The sequence below is a fragment of the Neolamprologus brichardi genome, chromosome 9, assembly GCF_056152115.1.
Source record: "Neolamprologus brichardi isolate AB-2024 chromosome 9, ASM5615211v1, whole genome shotgun sequence".
NCBI classification, from domain to species: Eukaryota; Metazoa; Chordata; class Actinopteri; order Cichliformes; family Cichlidae; genus Neolamprologus; species Neolamprologus brichardi.
In genome coordinates this window covers 19,396,479-19,423,977 of record NC_142112.1, presented here as the reverse complement: position 1 = coordinate 19,423,977, position 27,499 = coordinate 19,396,479, and the positions used below count along the sequence as shown (strand labels likewise).

Genomic DNA, 27,499 nt, shown 5'->3' with positions numbered 1-27,499 from the left:
AAGGTTTATTTATTTTCCGAGAACTAATACGAGGCCTGAAAACAGGGAATCTAATAAAATGGCTGCCATGGTTTAAGAGAATGGCTGTGTGTGTGTGTGTGTGTGTCTATGCTTAAAATAGGCCTGTGACGGGCAGTGGCCAAATGGATAATGCTTAAACAGATCTTTATCCTATTGGGCTACTGTCCCGTTTTTAGCTGCATAAAACCATCTGCTTTCAGAGCCACCAAAAAACAAGACTGTAATCCTGGATGAAAAACAAAGGGAAGATTTGAGTAGACAGAAAGGACAGATAAACAAAATGTTTAAAAATGTGTATTTTACGCATAAATAGATGACAAAAAAAATCCTAACAGTGTTTCCAGTCACTTTATTAATTTCAAATGGTTTTCGGTAACTGTATTTGTTACCGATGCGGACTTCGGTCGAGCACCACGTAGCTTCCATTAGCGCTTAACCGTTTTTACACGTGACACGTCTTTTGTCATGGAGGCATGCGCAGAACAAAAAATGTGTTCATCATCAGGGCCTCTAATGTGTTAAGGTCAGAGAGGATGGCAGAACTCATAAGAAGCCACAGAAGAAGGGAAAAAAATATCTTCAAGCCAAAATATTCATTAGGTTGCTCAGATTCATCTCCAAAATGACTACATGGAACCTGTAACACATAGTCACACATGTTCACACGCAACACACACACACACATGCACAGACCTGGGCCTGGAGATGGTATTGTACTGCCCTGGAGATGGTATTTGCAGACAGTTACAAATAAGGAGTGTTGGCTTTCCTCTGACTTTCTCAAAAACATGCAAAAAATGTCCATTTCATTACTGGCTAAACAATGTCATATGGGCCCCCACTGGCCCTAATAGAAGCAGACAAAGACAGAGCAGCACACATATGCTTCGAATAAATCAGATTACTGAAGGAGAGTGGGGAGAAAAAGAGCGAGAGAAAGAGGGAAAGAAAGAGAGACACCGCCAGACACTTAGAGGATTGATAATATTCCCTTTTCTTACTACTTCCACCCCTCCCTTCCTCCTCCCCCCCTCCCCTCCTTCACTTTCTAAACTCCCCCAACCACCCCCCCTCCCCCCAAGCAGGATCTGTTTTAGATTTGAGCCAGTACTAGAGCCATATCTCTACCTTATCTCTGCTAGCCGTCAGAAAACAGAAAGCACCATGTTTCCATGCATTAGACTCCCGGCCCCTGACACGCCACTTGAAAATCTCACAGCCCTTCAAAATGGCTGAGCAGGAAAATAAAACAGCAAAGATATCATTTAATCAAATGAAATGCAGGTTACTGGGGTGCATTGATATCATTTCTGGAGTGTGCTCTGATACAGTGTCATATCAAAGAAAATGTCAGCCGTGAAAATTATGGAAATGCGCTTTTGGCATCGTGACAACAAATGTCACCCAAAATCTCCCAAAATGAGATCACTGTTTGAGTGCTATAAAGTATCATTAGCTCTTCTTTTCTTTTTTTTTTCTTTCTTTTTTTTGGGGGGGGGAAATCCATCACAATTTAAGGGTCTGTGACATTTTCACCCTCTGACCACCTCTGGGTATCAAACCCCATCAAGACATCCTGTTGTGTTTTTGGCTCCAATTACGCCAAAACACTTCTCGGATGACTGTAAAGGGAAATATTGATTCCCCTTAAAATTGTAACAAAAACGGAAGGGGAAAAAAAATCACAGGCAGGGTGTGGAATATATTAACAATATGAAGAAAAAGGAAAAATCAATATTCAAATGACTTCTTTTATTGATTTATAATTAAGTCTTAATTGCGGCAAGGCTTGGGCTTTCAAATTGCCTTGTGACAATAGCTGAGAAAGAAGATGGGGGAACATTATTGATACACTTTAACAGTAGTGGTCACCCAGACATTGATTCATCCATTTTGTGGTGCCGTTGGCATGCACGTGCAATCTAAATAGACGTGCACACACATACACACGTGTATATATAGACACATATATACACCTCTTTGGATAAACGCAACCCCACACCTAAGTGAACTTACACAGCATAATTAACCTTCATCCGGGAAAAGTCAGGACTGTCTTATCTGCAAACTTGACTGTGTATATGTGTGTGTGTGTGTCGGGGGAGTGTGCGCTTCAGCGTGAGTGCGTATCTGTCGTAATTACACCATTAGGTGTGGAACTGATTGACTTCAGATGGGGTTGTTAGAGGTATTATTCTGGACAAAATAAGTGAAAAGAATGTGTGTGTGAGAAGTGTGCGCTTATTTAAGCTTATGTACAGATTTTTAAATTAAGTATTTACCTGATCCAAACGCGCGTGTATGTGTGTGTGTGTGATCGCTTCATGTGCCAGAAGCCCATGTGGCCATGTAAAAGTGTGTTTATGCTCATATCTGTGTGTGTGCGCGCCTGTGTCCCCGCGGGCCTAATCAGGTATCAGATACCTTTTGTTTTGGGAGCTCATTGATGGATGAAATCTTTATCTGTGCTATTGATCAGGAGGGTGCAGGTCCTAAACTGTCTGTCTAGCTGCCTGCCTGCTCCAGCTCTAACAAGATTGCCAGGGCCGAGTATATCAGTTAACATTTAATCAATGGCAGCTTAAGACACTGGGGCTAAGGGAAAGAAGCCCACTGCTTCAGCCCCTGCCCCAAACCATTACTCTGGATTGAAGCTGAAAATACATGTGCATGTATGTGTGTGCACGTGTATGTGTGTGTGGGTGCTCCAAATGATTACAAGGGATTGGGTATGGTTGATCACAGGTCTTCGGGGGACAGAGGTGTGTGTGTATACGCGTGTGTTTGTGCTGTGTGTTTACAGGCATGCGAGCGCTGGCTTGTCAATACATGTTAATATGTCAAAAACGCCGGAGGGCGCTGCTTGTGCCGCTCAGAAGAAAATAAGAAACTGAATGAAGTGGCTGATGTATAAGAAAAATTTCCATTCAAATCAAGTGAAGGCTTTCAAATTGAACACTCCTGTGCAAAAACACACTCACACACACACACGCACTACAGCAGAGTGATATGACATATCAGGCAATGCATGATTTTTTTTTCTGCCTGGCTTGCAAAAAGCCCCCTGATGGTAAAATGCAAAAGAGGGGAGTCAGCAAAAAACAGAAATATGATCAGTTAGACTTTTTTTTTTCCTTTGCTTTTTACATTTTTTTTTTACCATCAGCTCATCTTGCAGTAAATGAAACCCCATCAGATCTAAGAAGCAGATCCTTCGCCGCCTATCTTCAGCTTTTTCTTTCGTTTTCACGTGCATGATATCGCCAGACATCGCCATCCATCAGATCTCATTTTGTGAGAATTAAACATGCACTTACAGCGTTTGCCTATGCACCGTATCCGGGTGTAAAGTCCAGAATAAGTACAACGATGCGTGTGTGTGTGTGTGTGTGTGTATGGGGGGGTTTGCTTTGACGGGGGAAGCCCCCTCTCTCGTCCCTGTCTTTCGTCCAAAGCCTAGGAGATTCCCACCACCAAAAATCAATGTGTGTGAGAGCATATGTGCGCCTGTGTGTGTGTCAAGGTTTTGTAAGACAAATCTCTCCAGCATGCGCCGCTTTAGTGTTATTGAACCAGGCTTCGATCACTCGGCCACTGTGAATAATGCAAGGCAGGCTACTGCTCACTTACAGCACAGGATGCTCGCGCTGGTGTGTGTTGAGTGTGCGCGCGCGTGTGACAGGACGGTCCTTTTTCCTTCTTGCAAATGCAACAGGGCAGTTCTTCGACGTTCCTCCGCTTGGCCCTCTTAATCTCGTGTCAGATACAGGAACTCCCACATTGATACTGGTCTTTTTGAGTGTGTGTGTGTGTGTGTGTGCGCGCGCGAGTGCGTACGCTGGAGGCTTCTTCAGTAGACGGGAAGAGCTTAACTCGAGCAGACAGCTCAGGCCTGCACTTTGACACACCCTGACTCATTACATACAGCCCGCACACAGTGGAATATTGTCATTAAAAAAGACAATTAGATATGAAGTCAAGGGAGCATCACTTGCACACATGGAAGCGCAGCGCAGGAAATATAGGTGAACACACTCGCCTTCATATCCCCAGGTATACGAAGCAGAGATATTAATAATCGTGATGTTGCAGAGTAATTAAAATGATTCCAAATGATGAGTGTGTGTCTGTGTGTTTTGAGTGTGTGCTTGTCTGTTAATTAAGCTGAATGATTTGATATGACGTAAACCGCACTGCTTTAATGGTGTCCTATACTTGATGTGGCTTGAGGGGACAACAGTTGATGGGGCTATAGGGAGAGACAGCATGAAACACACACGCACAACAGATACAGCTGCTCATTGGCCCTGCCTAAGAGGAGCATCCCTTTTTCGACATAATTATCTGTGTCATCACTTATGAGGCAATTAAACAAACATCAGTTCCTATTTCCTCTCCCTCTGTCTCTCCTCTCTTCTTATTCTGGATCTCCTCGCCCTGCTGCCATCTGTGCTCCTATCCCTGGTCCTCCAGTCTATATAGTTAATCCTCTCCTCCTCTCCTCTCCTCTCCTCTCCTCTCGCACATCGTCCTCCCCTCCTGTGTGACTCCAGACAAGGTTTCAATTTCAGCATGCTGATTGTCTCATTGCCGACTCTATGCATGTCTAACACTTACTGGCTCTCTAGGGATGGGCAATACACACCATAGAATGCCTATTACACTCCCACGCATTTCTGGGGAACGTGTGTCCATGTTTGTGTGTGTGTCTGTGCAAGGGGTGATGAGGGTGTAAAATGCCTATTACGCTGAGAGTCTGGTCTCTCTTACACTGGAGAGAATTCTCTGGCGCCTAAAGAGCAGAAAATTGCAACGCTCCTCTTCCTCACTCCCCATTAACCTGCTTTTGAAACAAAGGTCTGGCCAAGGTGTGTGTGTGTGTGTGTATATGTGTGTATCCCTGCCCATTAGACTTATGCACCAAGGTGAAACACCTTTTGCATCTAACCAAGCAGAAACAAAAGCATTTTTTTTATGTAGATAGCTTTTTAGATTTTCAGTTTTATTCAACTGCCTTGTACAGGCTACTTCTTATATACTATAATTTTACACAGCGAGAAAAACTTCTCTTCAGCCTCCTCTTGTCTCTCTTCAATCACTTGCATTTTGTGAAATGTATATTTTTTTTGCCCTTAAATGAACTTGTCACTCACTCCTTCCCTCCTTCTTTCGATCCTTTATAAAAGAAAAGGATGGCAAGAGGAGATGGCATCTCTTGAAGAGCCTCGAGATGACTAAAGCAGCGGGCATATTTGTCTAATTTGCACAAAGACATCCACATCAAAGCACAAATCAAGAACCATGCTCATTCAATGGATTTTTATCAGTCTATCCATTTCTTGTTCTTTTTTTTCCCCAGCACCCTCTTTTCTCTGTCACATTCCTCTTTCTCTCTCTATTTTCAGAATGTTATTAGGACATGATAAAAGCAAAAGGGATGTCATGACACAGGACCCCCTGTTAGCATTAGGAGGTGGGAGAGAAAACGAACGGGAGAGAGAAAGGGGGGGGTGAGAGAAAAAAAAAGATGAAAGAGATTTGTCTGGAAATGATTGCTCACAAGGCATTGATTCTCTGCTTTAATCTCACACAGTGTGCTCAAATTTCCTATTAGGGAGATGAAGAAAAGAAGCAAGAGGGAGATGGGTCTTATTCACATAGGTAGGGAGGTGAAACTTGGCATGTCTCTCGGAGCTTCTTTGGACAGACAGAACATACGTTTCCCTTTTTCTGAAAAAAAGTGATGTCCAGATTAGCTCCATTGTTATTTTATTCATTTGTTTCTTTTCTTTTAAATGTAACGCCTTGCTTTCGGACCATTAGTATGCTGTACATAAGCAGTTGAGACAAAAAAAATACTGTTACTGCTACTGTAATGCTGCACAGTCAAATAGAAACACACACGACAAGCCACTGACAGCCGCTGTAAGTGCAAAGCTTCCTCCGGTTAGAGCAGATTAGCCTTAGCCAATTGGTAATCAATACCTGCTATCAATTCTATACCTCCCATTGATGGATGAGGGAAGAGAAACTGAGAGGAGAGTGTAGACGGACACAAGAAAAGAAAACTTTTTGCAGAAATGCTGCCCAGTAACTCTATTTCTTAATGTTCCTATTTTTTTTTTGCATGTGGCTGTGAGCGTGTGTGCGTACAGGCTGCCTTCAGTGTCCATTTGTGAATTGTATCATCGCTGTCTGAGATTAGTGGCTGCTTGGACCAGTGAGCGTATTGCCTGGTTACCGTGGCTCCGGCTCCACACAACCCTCCTCCCATCACTGGATTGTTTGTCTTAATGCTGTGTGACATGGGCCATTGTTTTGTCCATCTGTGGTTAAGAGTCAATGGACAGGGGGTGTATGAAGGGATTGGGGAGGGAAAAGAATAGACGTGAGGGAGAAGAAAATAAAGAAGAACAGGGGTGAAGAGGGTGGGTGCGGGTGGGGGGTGGAAAAGGAAAAGAAAAACAAGATGGGGAGAACAGCTAAGTGGTGAAAAAAAAATATGGGAAGACAAAGGTCAAAAGAACCTGAGAGTAAGGGAAAAACTTGCAGTAAACCTGTGATTTCAATATGGTCCTTGGACTTTGCATTCACCACTTCCCTTTCCTGGAGTCTTCCAGAGGCTTTCAGGTCCATATGGAGTGGGGGGCCTTAAGCTCTTTGTGATATCATTGACGTGAAAGACGTTCTGGCCCTGTGACGCCAGTCCCCTCTTCAAAGGGTTAAGTCATATTTAGTATGCGTCCTCAGAGCCCCACGGCTTTGTATTGTAAATAAGACTAATGTGGCATTGGTCAGGTATGCTAATTCAGATAATCAGCGCAATTTCTGCAAATTATAACTGTCAGTGTGTTGGGCACAGAACCTTGGCGGAAAACATGAGGGAACAATTTAGACGGGGTAATACCCCTACACCAAAGAGCTGCTCAACTCAAAGAAAAACAATCGGCTGAGCCCATACCGCCCCGACACACCATTGCAAAAATAGTTTATGGTGAACGAGGCACTTTTTTTTTCTGAGGCACAAGTCGGGCTCCTGCCCATTTTTTTCTGTGTGCACACACACAGAGACCACAAAGTAATTATAATTTGCTTGGATGGAATTATTCAAAAAATGACCACATCTTTTACTCCCTCAGCCGTAGAGAATATGGTTTTGGGAAATTTGGGGTAAATTGCTACTTGCCGAAAATATAATAATATACATATATGAATGTGTCTTATTTTGATTTGACAAATGATTTAAAATGCAGAGTATTGTCTCCAACTAATTGCACGGCAATAAAAAGCTACATGCTTTACAAAAATCCTCTTGGGCAAAATCACATCACTCTCATCAGAATAGTCCCCCCTGTATTTGTATTCGTGTTGGACACATAAAATAACATTCCAGGTTTTTATTATGCGAGGAATGAATCCCATCTGACTGAAATCTGTGGACTTTACCTTTTACAGTATGTAAGTAACTTCCTGTGTCACGGTAAATGAAGAAGAAAAGGTCAAAAATAAATGACTGCATTTAATCATCTGGATGTGAGCAAATCGATATGCATTATAACTGGTCGGCTTAAACTATCCAGAGCAGTTCTAAATGTACATATCTAATAGATGAATGCTTAAAGCTGTTCCTAATAAAGGGCTGAAGTGTCCTTTCATGAGCTAGTTATCTGGTTTCACCCTCTCCATTCTACAACTTAAAAGAGAAAATGGCCACCGCTATGCTAACTCTAGTGGTTTTGCTAGATCTGGGTGTGTGTTGCATCCTTTCTCTCAGTCCTCTGGCCATCCATGAATGTTTATGTAATGGCCACAAATTACTGAGACAAACCCTGAAAATAGACTTCTGTCTGAGGAGAGACCTTTCCGAAAAAAGACAACCACTGGAATGGCGAAACCATCCCCACCACCCGAAGGAAAAAAGAAAAAAAAACGAGGCATAAGATGAATAAGTGAAACTGAGGGAGGAGGTAAAACCTAATACCTCAAAAGTTTCTTCAATGTCATCACATCGAAATGCTCTTTGGGATGCTCTTTCCCACATTGAAAATGGGATGATTTCTTTTTTTTTCTCTGTGTTTTTTGCTTCCTCGACTTAGCTAGCACAATTCGACGGCGAGCATTTTAAAACAAGGAATGTCTGTGCGTTCGGAAAACAGGCAGGATGGCACACTTTCCCACTGGCCGTGCTTCCACCACCTCCTGCTGGAAACACGCACACAAACACGCATCTATATCCACACTCAGCCACATATATATGTGGATAATAAGAGTCCATTAGGCTCAGGTTTTAGCCTACAGCTGCTATGTAAATGGTTAGCACTGCTACACTAATTTAACTAGGACCAAAAATGTCCTAGAGCGTTATCACTCAGAGAAAACAAAGGGGTCTGGACACACTCGCACGTGTACCCACCCGCACATGATAAAAGTGTTGCTGGTCTGTCTAAGTCAGAAGAGATCTTTTGTTTAAAACAGGGATTCAGACAAAGAGGGTCTTCTCCCTCCCTCTTTAATGCATGTCGGGTGACGGTGGTTGGGGTCGGGAGAGAGGAGGGGGTTTACAGAGTGATGGAGATGTGCGGGTGGTGGGGTTGGTGTTGGAGGGATGGATGACAGGCTGGATTCTCAGACATAATTACCTCCATAAGATCCCATCTCCCTTTCCTTTTTGAGAGGGACAGAGGGAACAAGGAAAGGAGAAAAAAAAAAAAGACAGAAAGTGAAGTATGCAGAAAAGGCCTCATGTTTCTGCTTGGTCTGGCTTATGAGGAGCTTTACACATGATGGAGCACAGGGCTAATGGGCGAGGAAACACATAGAAAAACACACCCATGCTTGCACGCACGCACACACACACACGCCTCCTGAAAATGCTCTTTGTAGTTAAACAAATGGTCGAGAGATTCAGAGCTGGCAAAAAAGGGAAAAAAATCGCTGGAACAACTAAGCTTCAGAGGTTGTTAATTTCTCCAAAAATCCAGCTAAACAAATTGTTCAAATTATCAAACCGATGATGGAATACCCATGACTCGCAATCTGTCATATTTTTCTTTTTTAGCTGTTTTACTAAACAGCTCCATTCAGGACGTAACTTCATTACAGAGCGCAGAGAAGTACAAAAAATATCTAATTTTTCTAATAACTTTTGGACGACCCTCAAAGCAAAATGGCCTCTAACTCCTCCATGTTGAGAGGCAATTCATTTATGCCCGCTCTTCTGATGTAAACTGGCATTTTTTATAAACTCAATTTTCTTGATCATTTCTAATTGCACACAGAGAGGGTTTATCTCAGAAATGTGGACACAGTGGGCTTTTTGTCTCTGAAGGACGCAGTTGAGAGGTTGCGGTGAAAAGTTCCTGCTGTTTAGGCCGGGAGTGCTAACTGCTGCACATGCAAGGGTGCAAGCGGGCAAGCGAGCACAGAGTTCACTCGCTTCACAACGGTATTTACCAAAGGTAAAGGCATGAGTTGGCTGGGCCCAGGTTACGAGAATTAAACACTCAAGAGGACAACAGAGACCGACAAGTTCTCAGAAAAACGCAAAGACACACAAATGCACACATACATCGGCAAACCTATGCATTTACAAGCTCACAAGTACTGCATGTACACTCCTGTCTTTGTTCAAAACACCTATATTCTTGCGGTGTGTCTCTCCAGTACCGTATCCTTAATTAGGCCATAAAATCAGCATCAAAATTGTTTAATGAAAGCCATTCACATGTACATAAAGTCCCAAGCATTAGAACTCTTATTCCCAAATGAGCCTATAATTATCTGGCTTGGTGCCAACTCCCAGGCTTTAAGAGAAAGATACCGGTCAGCACTTAAATTAATCTTTTTCATACCAGTCTCTAATGAACAGAAAGTGCTCGAGTCAGGAGTTGTAGCCCCAGAAAACTAACAGCACACGAATACACAAACAGAGGGTCCTTAAACTGAACGTTGGATGAAAATGTTACCTACTATAAAGCATTTTCCATTGCTGAAAAAAAACCCCATTCGCATCATATATCACTGCGGGAGCCCAAAGCGATTGCAATATACATTTTCTCTCTCGTAAGGTGGGCTAGCGTGTGACGCTAACAGGAACTATTTTGTAATCAGAAACCAAAACCAAAAAAATAAAATCCTAAAAATAAACAACAAATACAACAACACGGATTTTATTAGCAAACTACAGAACAAGAACACAAGCCCAATTTATTCCACTGACTCTCAGTGTTTGATCTCTCCTTGACATGGTTGTAACTTCGCTCAGTGCGTACACCTGCCAAATACTTATGGGCTACAAGGAAGTAGCCTTTGAAACATTTACCACGTACCATGTGAAAGAATACCGTTGTTCAGAAGTAAGTTATATAGAGTGGGCAAAAGAAGGGCATCCAGAAAAGTGGCTTAGCATTTTGGACGGTGCCAGCGTCCGCTTAAGGTTTTACACTATCTTCCTCATGGAAATTCACCATGTGCCATCTCAAAGCCAAGGTATAAAATGAGGGTCCAAGCAACAAATTTAGTGCGTTTTAAGAGTGGAACATTGGAAATTTGGTGCAGCGGCCAAATATTGCTTTTGACAGGTTTAAAACCTGCTTGTGTGCGCTGGTTTGAGATTTAAAAAGGGAAGGGGAGGAGGACAAAAAAGAAAGAAAAAAACGGTAAAAAGCCTGGAGAAAAAAATGGACAGGAGCTGGAGGAATAAGCAGGACAAAGAAGGAGAGAAAGAAAGAGGGGAGGGAGGGGGGCAAAAAAGGGGAGATGAGAAAGAAGGGGGGGTGGGTTGGTGGCTATGTTAAAATGTAAGGTAATGATTTATCTAAGCATGCTTTTCTGCTGCACCCCAAATCTCACCGAAACTTTGATCCATGTGTAATTAAAACCAAACATTCACCAGCAGCAGTCTCCACTCCAGGACAGGGAGCTCGTCTCCTGTTAATGTATGTGTGTGTGTGTGTGTGTGTGCGTGCGTGCGTGCATGTGAGTGTGCGCTAGGACTCACATATGTTTCTAAGCGCTGGGCCCCCATCTGTTTTGGGAGTATATGTACAGTATAAACAGGACACTTTGGGGAGCGCAGATTCATGGTGGAATACACATGAGCTGACACACACACGCACACACACACACACTCAGACAGATGTATGGGCTAATGCTATGCTGGAATGCTCTTCAAAATGTGTTACCCCCCCCCCTACTTTCCCCATTCCCCCCTGCACTACCACCACACTCCACCCGCTCCTGCAGGTCAAGCAAAGCAAAAACAAGTTAAGCGCTCATTTTCTCCCGGCAGCATTAACATAGGGATGACTAAATAATGGACCCTGACTCTCTGTCTTCTGGTTTAAATTACAACGCAGCCCCCTCCCCTTACACCCTGCAACCCCTTACCCACCATCCAACCCCCCACTCAAAGAAAAACGATTAATCTTTTTTTTTTCTTTCTTTCTTTCTTTCTTTTTTTTTTGTCTCTCTGAATGTTTTACAGTTCTGTTACACTTATTAGCTGCTGGCAGGACGGAGACTCTTAAATGAAAGCCAAATTGCTTTGGTCATGAGAAAGGAAATGAAAGCTCACTCCAGGGAGAGACTGTGCAGCCATAGCATACATGTGTGTGAGTAACGTATGTGTGTACAGGCCTTTCACTATGAGATCCTCCCAAGGTGAAATTTCATAAGCTGACTTGCCTGCTTGGGATGTCCCTGTGCACGGGACACTGTGTGTATGTATGTCTATGTGTGTGTGTGTGCATGTTTCAGATATAAGAGCAGCAGCCTAATAGGAACAGTATGCTCATTTTGGAGAGATTAGGAGGAATGGACGGGCCTGTATCGAGAGACGTGATCTGGATATGAAGGCCAAAGGAAGGAGGGAATGAAGTACGGAGTGAGAGAGATTTGACAGAAGAAAGAGAGAGTGATGCAAGGGAGGGAAGAGATAGGAGGAGTCTAAGGAGTAAAGATTGAGGAATCTGACTTCAAACAAAGAAAACTGACCACTTCAGCTAATAACAAGGTTGTAAAAATCTCAAAAAAGAAGAACAACAAAAATAAAAATAAAAGTGGAAGCCAATAGAAAATGTTAAAGTCAGGTCATGTGTGCACTCCACCAGAAAAAAATAAAAATAAAAGATGTGACAAAAAGTTAATCCCCAAAGTATTAACTGAAATAGCCTTAAAACTAACAAATATTCTTAAGTATCAACAGTTAAAGCAAACAAAGTAGGTTGAAAAAGCACAGACCTTGGCTGCTGGGGCACTCCTTGACATGGAACAGCTCATGAAGGCTCAGCCCATCCTCATCTCCTCCCAGGCCTTGCTGGTGCAGCTGGAGTTTCCTCAGTCCTTCGTTCTGCTGGTGGCGAGCTGAGCGGGCGTGCTGCACCAGGTTGAGGCGGGCCTTGGTGGAGTAGTCGCACAGCGTGCAGTAGTAGACACATGACTCCGGGCTATACGAACTGTCCAGCTTCTGCAAATGCTGTGGAAAAGAGAAGTAGAGAGTCTGAAGGTTAGATGCATTCACCTTTTAAGGACAGTTCAAAAATTTCAAAGCAGGAGCAACTTCATTGTTTTTTTTTCCAGATATCTTTGTAACATTTTAAACTTGGCCAGAAAAACCTTCCTTCTATTATCCTTCCAGTTGAATTCCAAAAATTCAAACACCCAGAAATCCCACTTGCCTGGTTCTAAAAAAGCCAACAAAAAGTCAATAGTCAGCATTTCAGTCAGACCCATTATTGGCTACAGTGGTATTATAGATATTTCTGAAAGAAAAATACTAGAGACCAAGATTCCTGACTAATGGCTCTTTTATATAAGTCTACAGCACAAGTAAAGATCTTCAAGAACTATATATTGAAAAAAGGTATAGGCATAAAGGCAAGATATAAAAGGGACAGACAAACGTGAAACTACCGAACAGAAATAGATATAACTTTTAAGCAGCTGAGCTTAGTTTAAAGACTAACATTTCCAATTAACTGGATATTGTCTAAGTAATGCAAAGACAGAACGCCCCCCCCCACAAAAAGTCAGACAAGGTGTTGAGTTCAGAACACCGTTTTTGTCTTTAACATGCACATTGTCCAGCTCTCCATATTGTTAGCAGCTGCAGGGGTTTCTCATTCAATGTGTGCTGTCAGTTGCAAGCCCCTAATTTCCACTTGCCTCTTTAATGGCATTGCAGCCATGCAAAGCTACCCCCTACCTCTTGCCCTGCCCTTGGTGCATGTAGGTGCACAAACACCCACACACATGTACACACACACACACACACACAGGCATGCACGCACAGCCCCCATCCCACCTTGCCCTACTCCCATACACCCAGTCAAGCCAAGCATATCAAGTGTGCTTCTGTTGTTGCTGCCGGGCTAATGAACAATGCACAAAAACAAAAGACCAGGCCAAGCTTTTATTATCTGATCCTCTGTGAAGGGGAGAAGAGAGAGAGAGAGAGGAAGAGAGCAACAAAGAGAGCGAGAGAGAGAGGGGGGAAAAGATAGCATGGCAGAGACACAGGGGTGGCTCGCAAAGGTTAGTTTATACTTTGTTAAGATTTATTCATACAGCCATGTGAGAAAGAGGTGCAGGGTTCTGTGCATGAATTAATGCAGATAATGACAAGTGTGCATGTGCTAGCCCTACTGAGTCTCTCACCTCTTCCTATAGGAAGACGTTTCATTCTGGAAGCAAATGAAAAGTTAGCCAGGTAATATTTCCTCCAGAGTATAGTTGCATCAAGCTATATGGAGCAGGAAGAGAGAGAGACTGGAAAAATGAATGTATGTGTGTGTGTGTGGGTGTGTGTGTGGTGGGAGGAGTGGGTCGCAGGTGTATGAGTTCTAACCACCCCCCCCTCCTCCTTTGACAAACAGGGATTAGCAACATAGCTACAGCCACTAACACATCTTTTCTCTCTGTCTCTCCCTCTTTCTTTCTTTTGTAGGAAATCTTGCGAGGTTTTTCTCACGAGACGGTGGGACGTCCCCTCGCAGTCAGAGGCCCTTTCAGAAGTCTTAAGTTTTAATTAAGTCGGAGTTGTCAGAAGAAAGCTCCCCTAGTCCAGAGCTCAGGGCCATTAATTACAGCTATCTTTGTTTCTCTGTGAAAGGAGGCCTCCCTCGCTCTTTTCTCTCTCTCTCTCTCTCTTTCTCTTTGCTTCTTTTCTTTCTTCCCCTCCCTACCTCGCAGGAAAACTGGGCTGTCGAGCCTCACTGTGGAAACACACTTTTGCTACGGAAGCAAGCACGCATATATCACATGCATAAACAAGAAAGTGTGACGTCATGGCTTTTCTTTCAATATGAACTTTTCAGTGCTTCTTTATAAACACTGGCATTAAACAGGAGGTGCTTGAAGTACCTTCTGTTGAAAACGACCTCTCAAAGCAATGCCATATGCTACGCAGCATATGCAAAAGCCCGCGTAGTTGCACACATTCTGACTGTCATTCATCCTCTGATCAATTAGGACAACCGCAATATCAAAACAGGATTAGCTTGGAACTGGTTCTTTCTGAGCTTAACCGTATCTGGACATTTAAACACACTTTTATTTTAACGTCATTCTGATAGGAATGGGGCCCAGTTACAGTTGAATGAAGCTGAAAGCGGGGCTCTTAGAACTGAATAGAAAACTGGTAATCAAACAAAGCCTTTCTTTCCTCTTGTGACAACCTCGAGAAGTACGTTAAGAACAGCCCCATATGAAGACCATGCTAGAATTGGAAAGTGTGTGAGCAGACATGGCCATAACAGTTAAGAGTCTTATCAAGAGAGGCAGAGTTTCAGAAAATACTTGATGGCTTAAACTGGTTCCTAATGGCAGTAGGAGAATTGTAGCGCTTGTGGCCTCAAACACCACACATCCTTTACTGCTGTAAGTTACATCGTAATGTTTTTAGGATGTGAGGCTTCAGCTGAGAGAAGCTGAATGATATACTTTAGGGTTGAATTGGGATGCCAGATAGGTTTAGACCTAATATTAATTCTTCCCCCATCAGCACATTCCAGAGGGTTTGTTTAAGACCTAAACTAGAGAGCTGTCTGTCGCTCTCTGGCACTCCGCAGGCCTGAAATGCAGGCGGTCTGGTGATCACAGGCCAGAACATCCATGATTTATGAACTTTTAAAGGAGCACTTTGACTCCTGCCAGGCGTGGGCTGTGTAATGCATATTCAAACACACAAACACACTGTTCCTGCTCCTGGGTTTGTGCCCCCGTGTGTCTACTTGCAATGTGCATGTAATTTATGCTGCTGCTGATCTGTATGTGTGTATACTTGTTGTACGCACATTCGTATCATATCGAGCGTCTTTGCGCAGAATGGCAAAAAGAGCCATCCTTGTCAATATGGCACCTCTCCAGCCTGCCTGGTGGTTAATTGTTGGGGATTAGTGTTTGGCAAACAACCAAATAAGCCAACACTCCCTGTGGGCCAATCAAAATCAGCTACACAGCACTCCCTGGGTGGATCTAAACAGGGCAGAGACATCTCTAGATGGCAAAGGGGGTACATGCACACACATAAAACCCCTTCCAGTCATCAAATATGCCACATTGCTGGCTTTGTCAATATGTTATTGTCAATTGTCAGTATCAATTCTAATAGTGTGACTAGCGGAGAGAACATTTAGTACTCTCCACTCAAGCTTGATTTAGACTTCTGCGGGAAATCTACGTCCTAACTTGCGTAGTGACCGGAAAGTCCTTTAAAAATTTCTTTAATTTACTGCAAATTTACTGCAAATTTACCGCGAACATCCACGTCACTACTGCCTGACGTGTAGTTACATTTATAGTAGAGCTCACATATGAGAGCAACAGTGGCTCTCTCAGTATGTGTTTCTCTGGTGTTGCAGCAAGTGATCGTTACCGTGGACCCAAAAAGGGCTCAGACAGAAAGAGAGAGACAGAGAGATCCCTCTTCTGGTCGGGGAATTGCAAAAATATATCATTGTGGCAAACTGAAAATAGAAATGCGTGTGAGGTAACGTTTAAATATGTGCATGTTACTGTTGTGTTGAAATATGTAGATATATATGTGAATGTTACCAGGTCCAAGACCGAAAGCGACCAGGGTGCTCACTCTGACATTAGCCGACACATTAAAACACAAGGAGTGCTTGTCTGATACACACACACACACACACACACATCACAATGTAAATTACAATGCTCAGGACTTCCCATTTGGCTGTCAGAAACACAAGACAGTCAATGCTGTCAGTGACTTACACACACACTCACACACAGATGCAAAAACACCCTGGGACTTGTTTTTGGGAGAGGGGAGGAGAGTCAGTCTGACAGGTAAAGGAAGCTCCCTGGTGTAGCAGTTTGCTGCTGCTGCTGTGTGTGTGTGACTGAGGACGACAGAGGACTGCATTCATTATGCAGAATGAGATGTTTACAAAACACCTTTCTCACACACAAGTAAACACGAGAACACACACATCTTCCCCTCGGCTCGCTGCCTGGGTTTGCGGGGAAGGATAGCGGCGCTGCTGTCTCGTATCCATTTGTTCTATCTGGGGTGACAAAGCTGCCTCATTAACTGAATTCTTAATAAGCCAAGCCAAAAGACATCTCCTCACAACTTCTTTTATCTCCCTGTGCATGTTCGAGTACGTGAAAGAGCGCGTGTGGGTATAATTTCAATCCACCGTTTCTTTTTTGCTCTATGACTGTGCGAATGTGTGCGTGCGTTTTTTTTTTTCATGCATTAGTAATTTTAACTCCACATTTTTTTTGATATTATCTCATAAGTATTTTTTGCGTCTGTCTATAATTTCAGTCGGGCGTTTTTTTCGTGTTGTTTTTTGTGGTTTTTTTGTCTTTGCCTGTGATTGTGATGCGTTCTCTGGTAACGTGGAAAATAAAATTCAAAAGTAGCACCAGGCAGCGGGGTTGCATTTTTCCTCCATAAAGCAAATGACAAATTAGAGTATTCAGTACAAACAGGACTCTTTCCTGTCATTAAGTGTAGAAACAGGCAGCTAATGAATACATGCTGAAAGTGGGAGCTCTCCGCCACAGCGGTTATGCCTTAATAACCGGTGCTGTGTGCATGTGTGTGCGTGCGTACGTAAAGAAGTGCATGCATTCAGTTTTGTTTTTGATTCCTCTGAGAGTATGCACATGCATGCAAATGTACACCCCGCACATTGTGAAAATAAAAACCTCTTTATATCTTTTCATGTATCTTCTCTTTTTTTTGGGGGGGGAGCAGGGAGTTTTGTTGGTTGTACCTTTCCCCCCCTTTTTTAAGAACGTCACCAGCCTCCAGTGCTATCCCCTGGGCCCCTGAGGGCCATCAGAGACAAAAACAGCCCCACTTGGCCCAGCAAACAACAAAAGCATGTATTGTTCCTTGAAAGTATTTTAAACACATACCAGTGCTGCCTGGAAGGCTGCCAAGTGTAGAATTCCATCAGTGCTACCAGCTCCCTAACACATGTTACTGCTAACCGACACTCAGCCCCCAAGACATAGATGTAACGCAAGATTGCTGCCAATGGATTCACTGGCAGACTGCACTGCTCAAAAGACTTGCGGAGAGCCCAGGTATGTGCCACCTTCCTTCCACAGATAAAGAAAACAGAGGCGGTGGTAGAGAGTCAGCGTCAGTGCTGCACAGACACAAAATATAAATATGCATATAGAAGTGCAAAAAAAAAGTGCTGAGTGCTCATGCACCAATTTACACACACACTCAGTGTGCGTCTGCAGTTACCCTCTCCTACAAAGCCACAGTGTGTAATCTAAAGATTCAACACAAGGCACTCCCAGCACACCTGAACACAACCGACCCGACCTTCTTTTATTTCCTGATGGTCATCTTTCCTTTGCCTCCTGCCCAGGCTCTCATTTTCATAAATGCAAAAGAAAATATTTCCAAGAGCTAAATTGGCTCTCCTGTTTCTCCCGGCTCTGGCTGCTGGCAATCACATGTGATCACAGCTCTGGGGCCGATCCATGAGGTGCAGAGGCCTGTGGATGAGCTTAGCTTAGGTCACCCAATAATAATAAGCATTCATCTCATAATCACTGCCAAGACAAATAAATGAATTATCACAATGAGTCTTTCATATGACATTTTCTCTACTTCTGTGCTGTCTCCCTGTCTCTTTCTCTCCCTTTCTCTGTTGCTCCCTACTTGTTCTTTCTTTCTTCACTTCATTTCTTCCTTCTTTACTATTTGCAGACAAATAGCGATAGAGGTTTATAAGTGAAGTCAATCTAAAATCATTCGTGTTTGTCATGTTGATGAAAATGTGACACGTGTAACTGACGTAAAGATCAATCTGAAGTTCACACCTACCGGACCTCTAGTCTTCCTCCTAAAACAAAACATTGCTAAATTATAACACGATTAACTTCTTCTTGTCCTGATCAGTGGACAGCGAGGAAATCAACGTGTAGTTTCAAAAATTGCAGATTACAAAAGACAAAGACACCAGAGCAGATCTTCCTTACTCACTTAAGCTCAAGTATATGTGTGTTGGGTGTCTTGAAAGCCAGCTCACCTCCATCCCCCATGAAAATGGATCAGTATTTACATTAGCATTAGATTTAGACAGCATGGCTCAGCCACTTACTGCCTATTAGCTATCCTGACCTTAGCCCATTAGGGTCTAAAAGCCCCCCGCTTGTCTCCATCACCACCAGGTGAGACTGACCAGACCTCCCTATTTCCCTAAACCATTGTGCCACTGATTTTATCTTTTCCACCGACTCAGAGTAGGAGACAGATCATGAAATGCTGAGAAGAAGATCACTGAAGTGCTAGCATGCTTGTTAGCCTGTTATATTTTATACTGCCAGTGTGCTAAGACTTTTGGGTAGGGCTCATCTTTTTCCATTTTCCCAACACACCAAGATGCTTTTGGGGAATCAAAGCGAGTTCTAATTGACAGGGTCTACGAAAAACACGAGTAAAAGGGTTCCAAATCTGGGACTTTAGCTCATTTACCTGTATCATCAAAGAAGTTTGCGCTACACGGTTGTTGTTCTGTTTAACTGAAACTGAAAAGGAAGACAAGGTAAAATAATTTTGGCGCTAAAAGGATCAGTGACTTTTTGCCAAGTTTGTTTTGCTTTGCTCTGCTGGTAGTGGGGACTTGCTACCAAAAAATGTCTCCAAGAGAAAGTGTGACAAAAGGAATGACAGAAGCATACAGTGAACAACACTAAGCGAAAGATTTGATGATACACGGGGTGAAGAAAATCTGTGACAAGGAGAACAAAAGAACAAGAGATGGAAAGAGAGCGAGAGAGAGAATGATAGGGAAGAATCTAGACGAGCGTAGCTGGGTTCAAATCACTAATTACACATTCCTGAGCCTGTGAAGGGGAGTATTGTTTTCCAGTTAGCCCCTATCCTGTCGCATGGTTTCACTTAGCACAAAACAAAAGGTACAGGGAACAAAACACAAGCCTAATACCAGGCCCTGCTAATGACAGAGAAATGGGAGAAATTATCCCTGGGGTGGATCCTCGTGAGAAAATGGCTAGTGATTACTGGACAAAAGGGAGTTCATTTTGAAACTGTCACAAAATGGCAGACTGCCTGCTTCTTTCTTCTAATGGTCGTATTTATCAAATAGATCGGCTTTTTAATACTTTTTTGATAGACATATCACTGTGTCCATCTACAACTATAGATTCTACATAGTGGTATATATAATGAATAATCAACTTCATAACAAAGAAGCATACAATTGTCCTTTGTATGCTTATATTACACATTCAAATTTAAAAAAACAAAACAAAACAGTGTCAGGTCTTATTCCTTGGAAACGGTATGAAAATGTGGCTTGTTGTGCAGAAAGGCTGCGTCCAGGTGTGTGCGTGTTAGGCTGGTCTGTCTGCCAGGAACAGCACAATGAATGTACCTCTTCAGCAGACTTGTTTTGCATATTGCCACAGGAAATCAGGTGCCTTGCAGGTGACCTACAACGTGGCTCACTTGATCCGCCGCTACTATTTTTATACAGAGTGCGACCATTTCTTTAGCAGTCGACATCAAAACTCTCCCAGTTAAACAATTTGGAGATATGTCACACAAACTCAGTCATTGAGCCCCGCATTTGCCAAGCTGGGTTCTTCTTTTGCTTCTGTTCCAGCAATGAAGAAGACTACCAATTTTTGCAAGAGACAAGGGGCGGCGGGAGGGTAAGCTGATAGCGGTGGCAGCACTGGGCAGAGTTGCCTAGCTAGTAGTGTTTGCCCAGGCCCCAGCCATCTAAAGGAAGGATATTGTTTTCCCCTGAAAAAGCCTCAGCCGCAGTCCGCATACCAGCGTCCACTCAACATACCAATGGGCTCTTTGAAGATTACTCAAATGTTTGCCTTTGTCCCCCCTCCCTCTGCTCCTGCCCCTAGTCCTATCCTAAACTCCTGCCAGAATGAGGAAAAGAGGAGAAAAGGGCAGCGGAAAAGGGAAGAAACAAAAAAGTCTGACTTGTATCTTCAGAAAACAATTGAAAAACGATACCGTCCTCTGCTGCACTCACGATACAAAATGGCTTCTGTAAACGATGGGCAGCTACTGAAAGGAAATAACAGCGCTCTGGCAACCAGCACAGCGAATCCAGACACAAACAACAGAGAAGAGCGGCGTAATAATGTGTGACAGGTGAGGCACAAGGATGCAAGTCTCCCACCTGTCTGTCGATAAAGTGTGACATGCTTTTACAGGCGCTGCTCGCAGTCAGAAGTGAATATCATGATTCGAATCGGTTAATTTAACTAAATGTGCTGGAAACTACCCTCCCACCTCCACACCCCACGCACCCACAATACACACACACACACACACACAAACCACATTAATCCTGAACAAGTAAGTGGGCTTTCTATCAGGTCTATTTCAAAGCATTAGGGATTACCTCGCAGAAACTAAGCTGCTTGAACTCACAGGAGGTCAGCGGTATTGTGCTGCCGCAAAGATGGAAGGCCAGTGGTAGAGACGGATAGACAGCAGGACAGGTCAGCTCCCCTTTCTGCAGCTCTCCGGCAACATCCCTAAATCCTTCTCCCTCCTTCTTTCTCTCCCTCTTTTCATCCCCGTCTCCCTCTTTCACCGTATAATCGAATATCTCCCACTACTTATCTATTCACTGAGCACCTAATGGTTAAAATCAATTACAGCTGGAATGCTGAAATACCGAATACGGGTCCACATGCTGATAATGACACAAAGAGTGTGAGAAGGAGAGAGACGGCAAAAGAGAGAGGGAGAGAGGGTGACTTGGGACCGTTCCAAGGGAGTAGCACAATTACCTCCAATCGATCGATTATTGATTTGGAAGGGCGTTGAGGAGTATTTCAGTTCAACTTTGTCCATATCAATATCCTGATAGCTTCATGAGAGGGAAGAAGCACGGCTGCCTAAATATCATTTTTAAGCTGATGTAACGTTTCAGACTATTTCAAGAACGGAGCTACAAAAAAAAAGAGGCTACGATTTTTCCTGTCAGCTTTCTTGCAAATTAAGCGCACATTTTTAATGTCAGGTGATTTCAAAAGTAAAGCTAATGAACTTACACAAAAAGTATTTATCTGATCTCTCTGCCATGTGATCTGTCTGAGGCTGCTCTGATCAAATCAATGCATCAAAAGTGGAGACAACACGCCCCCGAGAGATCGTGTTTGAGCTCATGCGCCTTCTTTGATTATTACTTTGTTTTCAGCTGTTTTTCTTCTTCTTCTTCTTTCTTTTTTTTCCCCCTAAACAATCTTGTGTCTTTGTCCTAACAGGATGATCAAGACCCAAGAGAAAGGCGAGGATAGGGCGGAGTTTGGGATATTTAAAAAAAAAAAAAAAAGGTTAGAGGAAGACAAGTGTGTGAGTAGGGGGCATGTGGATGGAAAACGGGAGGAGGGAAGTGTGTATCTGAGCGTCTGTTGGGATATAGTGAGGGTGGGAATGTTAAGACGAGGGGAAAAAGACAAAAAGGAAAAGAAACTTCTGGTAACTCCTTTGTTCCCACATCTCAGCAATGCTCCCTTCCTTCTGGTGGTCTGGAAGACACTGACCCCCCCCCCGCCCCACTCCTTCTGCACACTTCACAATCCCCTCCCACCCCCCCTTCTGCTATCGTTCCCATACCTGTCAGCCTCGATCTGCTTCACAGTCCCCTGCACATGGACGCGGCCCAAATGACCCACACCTCAGAGGGGTGCGAATGATTATGAAAGGGATCACATCTAGCTATTAATATGAGAAAACCAGCTCAGTCTGTTTTTCTGTGTCACACACAGAAAAAAGAAACACACGCACATGAACATACACCTGGTCAACAAACTCATCAAAAAGTCAAGAATTTGAGGTCATTTAAGAGGGGAAATTAAACATTACATACGAGTGTCAGTCAAGAGCTGGACCAAAGCTGGACATTACGCACACACGCCCACAGATGTGTGTATAAACACTCGTGTTCTGCCGACCATCTGGTAAAGGCGTTGGAGGGAGAAGGGGCGAAACTCTTATTAATATCTATGAGGATTATTTGGTAGAAGGGGGGAGGGTGGGGAAGCCTGTCCATTCAAACCTCTCCGTCAAACAGAAAGCTACAGCTACAGAGTTCACACACACACAAACACACCCGTGCACACACACCTGCTTTTATGCTTTAATTAGCCGCTACCCTCCATCCTCCCTCCCCCACCCACTTCACCACCCCCGGACCTCTGAAAGATTTCTATTGTAATCTCCATGCAGGTGAAAGAGGAGATGATTTGAATAGTCTACTAACTGGCATCAGAAAAAAAAGAAAAAGAAAGAGGGACGGACAGCCTTTCTGGCAAAAAACAACAACAAAACAAAACAAAACAAAAAACCCACACAGAGGTGAATTAATTTATCTGCTCAGGTGCTGAACTCTCGTTGGCATCATCTGTCTCCATGACAGAATATGAAAATCTATATCTAGCAGTCAAGTAGCATCTAGCGTGAAGTGGCTGAGAACATTCCTTTTTGAAGAGAACAGCAACTCTTTAAGTCTGTCTGCGAGTCTGAGACAAGGACGCTGTGATCAAGAGCGTCTGGAACAAGCGTACACGGGCTCAAGTGGGAATGGTAACTTGATGACTACAATTGTGAACGAGTGCGTCTCTATGAATGTATGTAACGCTATACCTCTTTATGGACATATGAATTTAAGAGTGTGCGTGCGTGTGTGTGTGCGTGTCATAAACGGTGCCATGCATTTGAAATAGATCCAGTCTCTTTTCTATTCCGGGTACCACCACAATGACTTTTTATGCAAATCTATGGGAGTCAATCTCCTGTCCATTTCCCCATCACACAAGTCCAAATGACAGTCCAATAATTTGGGCTGCATATATATAGGGCCATTTGATTTTCAAATGAGAGTGGGCAGGGTTGACCCTTGCTAATAGCCAAGGCACAGTGGTAGACTTAATATCACAGATCACAATATCACGCAAGCGCAGCTACCTCCATCAGAGAGCGATGGAAGAAAATTAAATGGGGGGGGGGGGGGGGAGATAAAAGACTGAAAAAAGGTCCCTCAGTTGATAGAAAAAGCAAGAGAGAGAGAAAGAAAAAAGGGGGGCAGAGAGAGGGAGGGAGAGATACAAAGAAGATGATGAAAATGAGAAAAGGGAGGCGTTTGGATGCATCTACAAACCACAGTCTCCTTTCCTCATCTTCTTACTCCCTACTCGCCCTCCTCCCATTACAGCCCTTGTTTAATTCCCCCCACCCCCTGATTCCCAGCCATGGTGTTGCCAAGAGGATCATGGGTAATGAGATGGCCTATCTGCTGCTCCCCAGGGGAGAGATAGAAAAAGAGAGAAAAAAAGAGTCAGAGACAAAACAAAAAAAGGGCTGGTAAGACAGAGTTTGTGAACGAGTGTTTGAGCGAGAAGGAGAGACAGATCTTTAAAAAAAGATGCTTTCTATTATTTTTCTTTTCCTCTATTTGTCACACTAACAACTGACTACTAAATCTGAATATCCTTTCTCTTCCGATCGCCATCATAAAAAGTAAAAGAAAAAACAAAAAAAACGTTTTATGACCTCGAATTTCTGAGTTCAAAGGAGATGGCGAGGGAAGTAAAGGACGGGGGAAAATAATGAAAAGGAAAACAGAGATATGGAAAAGTGCAGTGGACCCCGGAGGTCCATTTCCGCTTGAATTATGACGGAAAGTTGGATAGACTGACAGCGGTTGAGGACAGTTAAGATTTACTCAGACAACCATCTGAGAAACAGGTGCCATGGCCTGCAAGACACACAAAGTGTGTGTGTGTGTATGTGTGTGTGTGTGTGGTCCTTGACCATGCCACATTGACCATGAACATTCTCAACTCCTAATGACCCAGGGGCAAGCCCAGATCTCAACCTCAAAGGCAACACGCACGCACGCACGCACACACACACACACACACACACACACACACACACACACACACACACACACACACACACACACACACACACACACACACACACGGACTACAAACTAAACCCCCTACTTAGCCAGGCAGCACTTGTGAATGGCACTGACAGATTTACCCCCGTCTCCATGTTTATTAAGCCCAGTGTTTGTTATTAAAAATCAGCCATATATCATCATATTCAGTGGTAAGCCAAACACAAGTGCTTCCAGCAATGGACACGCTATGCTACAACACCATTTAGTGCAGAACTTACCTCACAGGCTGCCAGCATACAAACTATTTTAAAACATCTTCTATTTTGTTGTTTACATTATTTGTAGGGGGATAAAGGTTTGCACTGGACAGCTGTGATAATACCTGCGAAGTTCACATCAGCTAAATTCTATATTATGAGATACTGTGTAGAAAAAAACAACCTGAGTGGTACCAACCAGCCCTGATCACTTTCCCTATATTTCCCCTCTAAAGGGGATGAGGTGTACTCCTCAGTTATTCCATGTAAGGCCTGTAACTTCCTGCACCACCTGCTGTGCCCTGGACACCAGATGACTTGATGTCCATGTGCTGCTAATGTAATTTCCCTCTTGCTGTTTGAAAGTCCGGAAAAAAAAAACCCTTTCAAACTCTCAGTTCCCCTCAGAAGTACTCCATTGCTGCGACAAAGCAGCCATAAAATCTCCTGAATATGCTTTTTGTTTGTATCTTCAAATGGTTTCCCATGCCATAAAGATATTCTGTGTTTCCAAAAAAATCCAGATGGTAAAGTCGTCAACACTCGGATCTTTTATGCGCCCGGCCAAGCTACCTCTATCCCCATGTGCTTTTCACCTCTGCCAATACATAAAAGGAGAGGTGTTTTTCTGGTCAAATAAAGAAATGATTTTTTTTTTCCTCTGCACCGCTCTCTGCTCTGTCTGTACTTTCTCTCTCCCTCACGCTTGGCTTTACCACCACATGTCCAAGGGTAAAATAGAGGAATTTCTGCCAAAGGCATTAAAAGCGTCATCTGTGGAACAGATTTGTTGAGGCCCTTTGGGGGTAGGTGGGTGGCTAGATGGGATGCAGGGGTACATGGGTGCACTGAGGGGGCACTGGACAACCCTCTCTTGCCTTGGCTGATCTTGTGCTTCTGCGTGCCTAAAAAGATGCTCCGCTGCATAACGTAATGTTTCTTGGAAAGCAAAAATATGAACAAAAGCAGGAATATGTTCAGGCGCACCCCTTGGTTCCGTTTCTGTGCAGCTTATTCTGTTTCTCGAGTTTTGTACATTTAATCACAACTGTTATAAATAGCTTTTTGCTTGATTAAATGGCTGCCAGTGTTTAGTGTAGCCTTGGTAACCTAACTGGCTGTTGCCTCATTTTAAATCAACTGAAAGAGCAGACAAAAGTTGCTCAGCACTTTCAAACACATGTTCGCAAAAGCACACACGCACACACACACAGGGTAAAGTTTTCCTATGACAGTAAAGAAACTTGATTTGAGTCATCTAATCAAGCTGATCTTATAGGTTAGGACCTTGGCTAATGTGGGCCAATGTGCAAGCAGCATTTGCTCATAATTTAAAAATGTTCCTTGAGTAGAGACATCTCCAACTCATCCCATGCCAAGTCCAGCCCCCTTTTTTTCCAGGCTGCTGGACAATCCTGTGACAATGTGTACATCCTGTTGAAGTCGAGACTGTTTTAAATAACCCCAAGAATGCCAATGTGATTAATCCAGTTTAGGCAGGAAAGTGTAAGTAAGAATCAGTTGCAGATTTTCAAATAAATGTAATTCCTTTAAGATTACTATGCGACACAGTGCACACACACACACACACACACAATACATGCACAATAAATGATGATGACTGAAGTCTGTAAAGTGAGGCTGCTTCATAAACACAGTTTTGCAGATTCAAATCATAAAAACTTTATCGCACATTACGTCTTTTCTGAGTTTCGTGTTTTCATTGTTGGCAAAATGCAGTTGGATTTTTATTGTTGCTTAAAAATACAAAAAAAAACCCCAGCTCTAGTTTGAAAATAAGAGGACAGAACTGTCCTTTTATTATTGTACTTATTTTTATTCTACGAATGTGGGTTTATCCCTGTAAAAATAAAATTATATTTCTGTCAATAGGATCTTATTTTCTACATGTTCTTACCCCTGTTGCCTCCACGTTTAAGAAACAACACGCTCAAACACCTCCCACTGCCAAATGTTGAATACAGTAATAAAGAAATCCTCATTAATGTAATGCACTTGATCCAGGCCTGTAGGTCAAGGCCTTGGAAATGTAATAGCATCCTATTAAAACGAAGGAGAAGTCTAACAAATTAAATCAACTTAAATATATAAAGTGGCAGAAAGATGCCAAATATTGGGCATATTGGAATTTCCTTAGATTAACTATTTATTATTTATTGCTCTGAGTGCGAAGACTTTAATTAGTTAAGTAGCTCAATTAATACAGCTCTGACAGGAAACTAGTGTGGTAATGCTGTGGTAAATTAAAACGGAATAATTAAAGGTATAATAAACAAAACAAGCTACAGTTCTGGTGCAAGATGATGTAACCAACAGGGTGTGTTTCTTTTATAAATAATCATAAAATTATTGTAGTTATATAAATTAAAGTCAGATTTAACATTTCATAGTTAATCTATCATTTTATAATATTTCAAAATATAAAACAGGCTCGAAATAATTACTGCATAAAATGTCACGTTTCTCCTGCGTCTGATTGAGCTTCACATAAAGTCAAATATCAAGAGTAACATGAATAAGGCTGCTATTGTTGGCACTGTCATTAGGCCCTGACAATGAAGGGGGAAAAAATATTTCTCTGCTGGTACTTCACTTGTGAATGATTAAAAGGAACTACAGTGCCAGCTGATAACAAACAGGAAATATACCCATATCAGATGGGATCTTCCTCGGTACTCTTGCACTGACCTTTTCCATCCTTGTCATTCCACTCTCACGGGAACTTTATATGTGTGTCACACTACGCTTAGGAGAGTGGGGTCATTTGTTTTGAACCAAAAACAATAAATAAAC

At 42.9% G+C, this 27,499-nt stretch overlaps 1 protein-coding gene across 4 annotated transcripts in view; it reads right to left on the bottom strand.

The window, feature by feature from the left end:
- zfhx4 (zinc finger homeobox 4) overlaps positions 1 to 27,499 on the bottom strand; it is a 91,996-nt gene that overhangs the window by 24,183 nt on the left and 40,314 nt on the right. For all 4 annotated transcript variants that reach the window (XM_006794693.2, XM_006794694.3, XM_006794692.3 and 1 more), the window contains exon 6: positions 12,262 to 12,496. In XM_006794693.2, the coding sequence (XP_006794756.2) occupies positions 12,262 to 12,496 (235 nt within the window). The remainder of the gene's footprint in view (positions 1 to 12,261; positions 12,497 to 27,499) is intronic.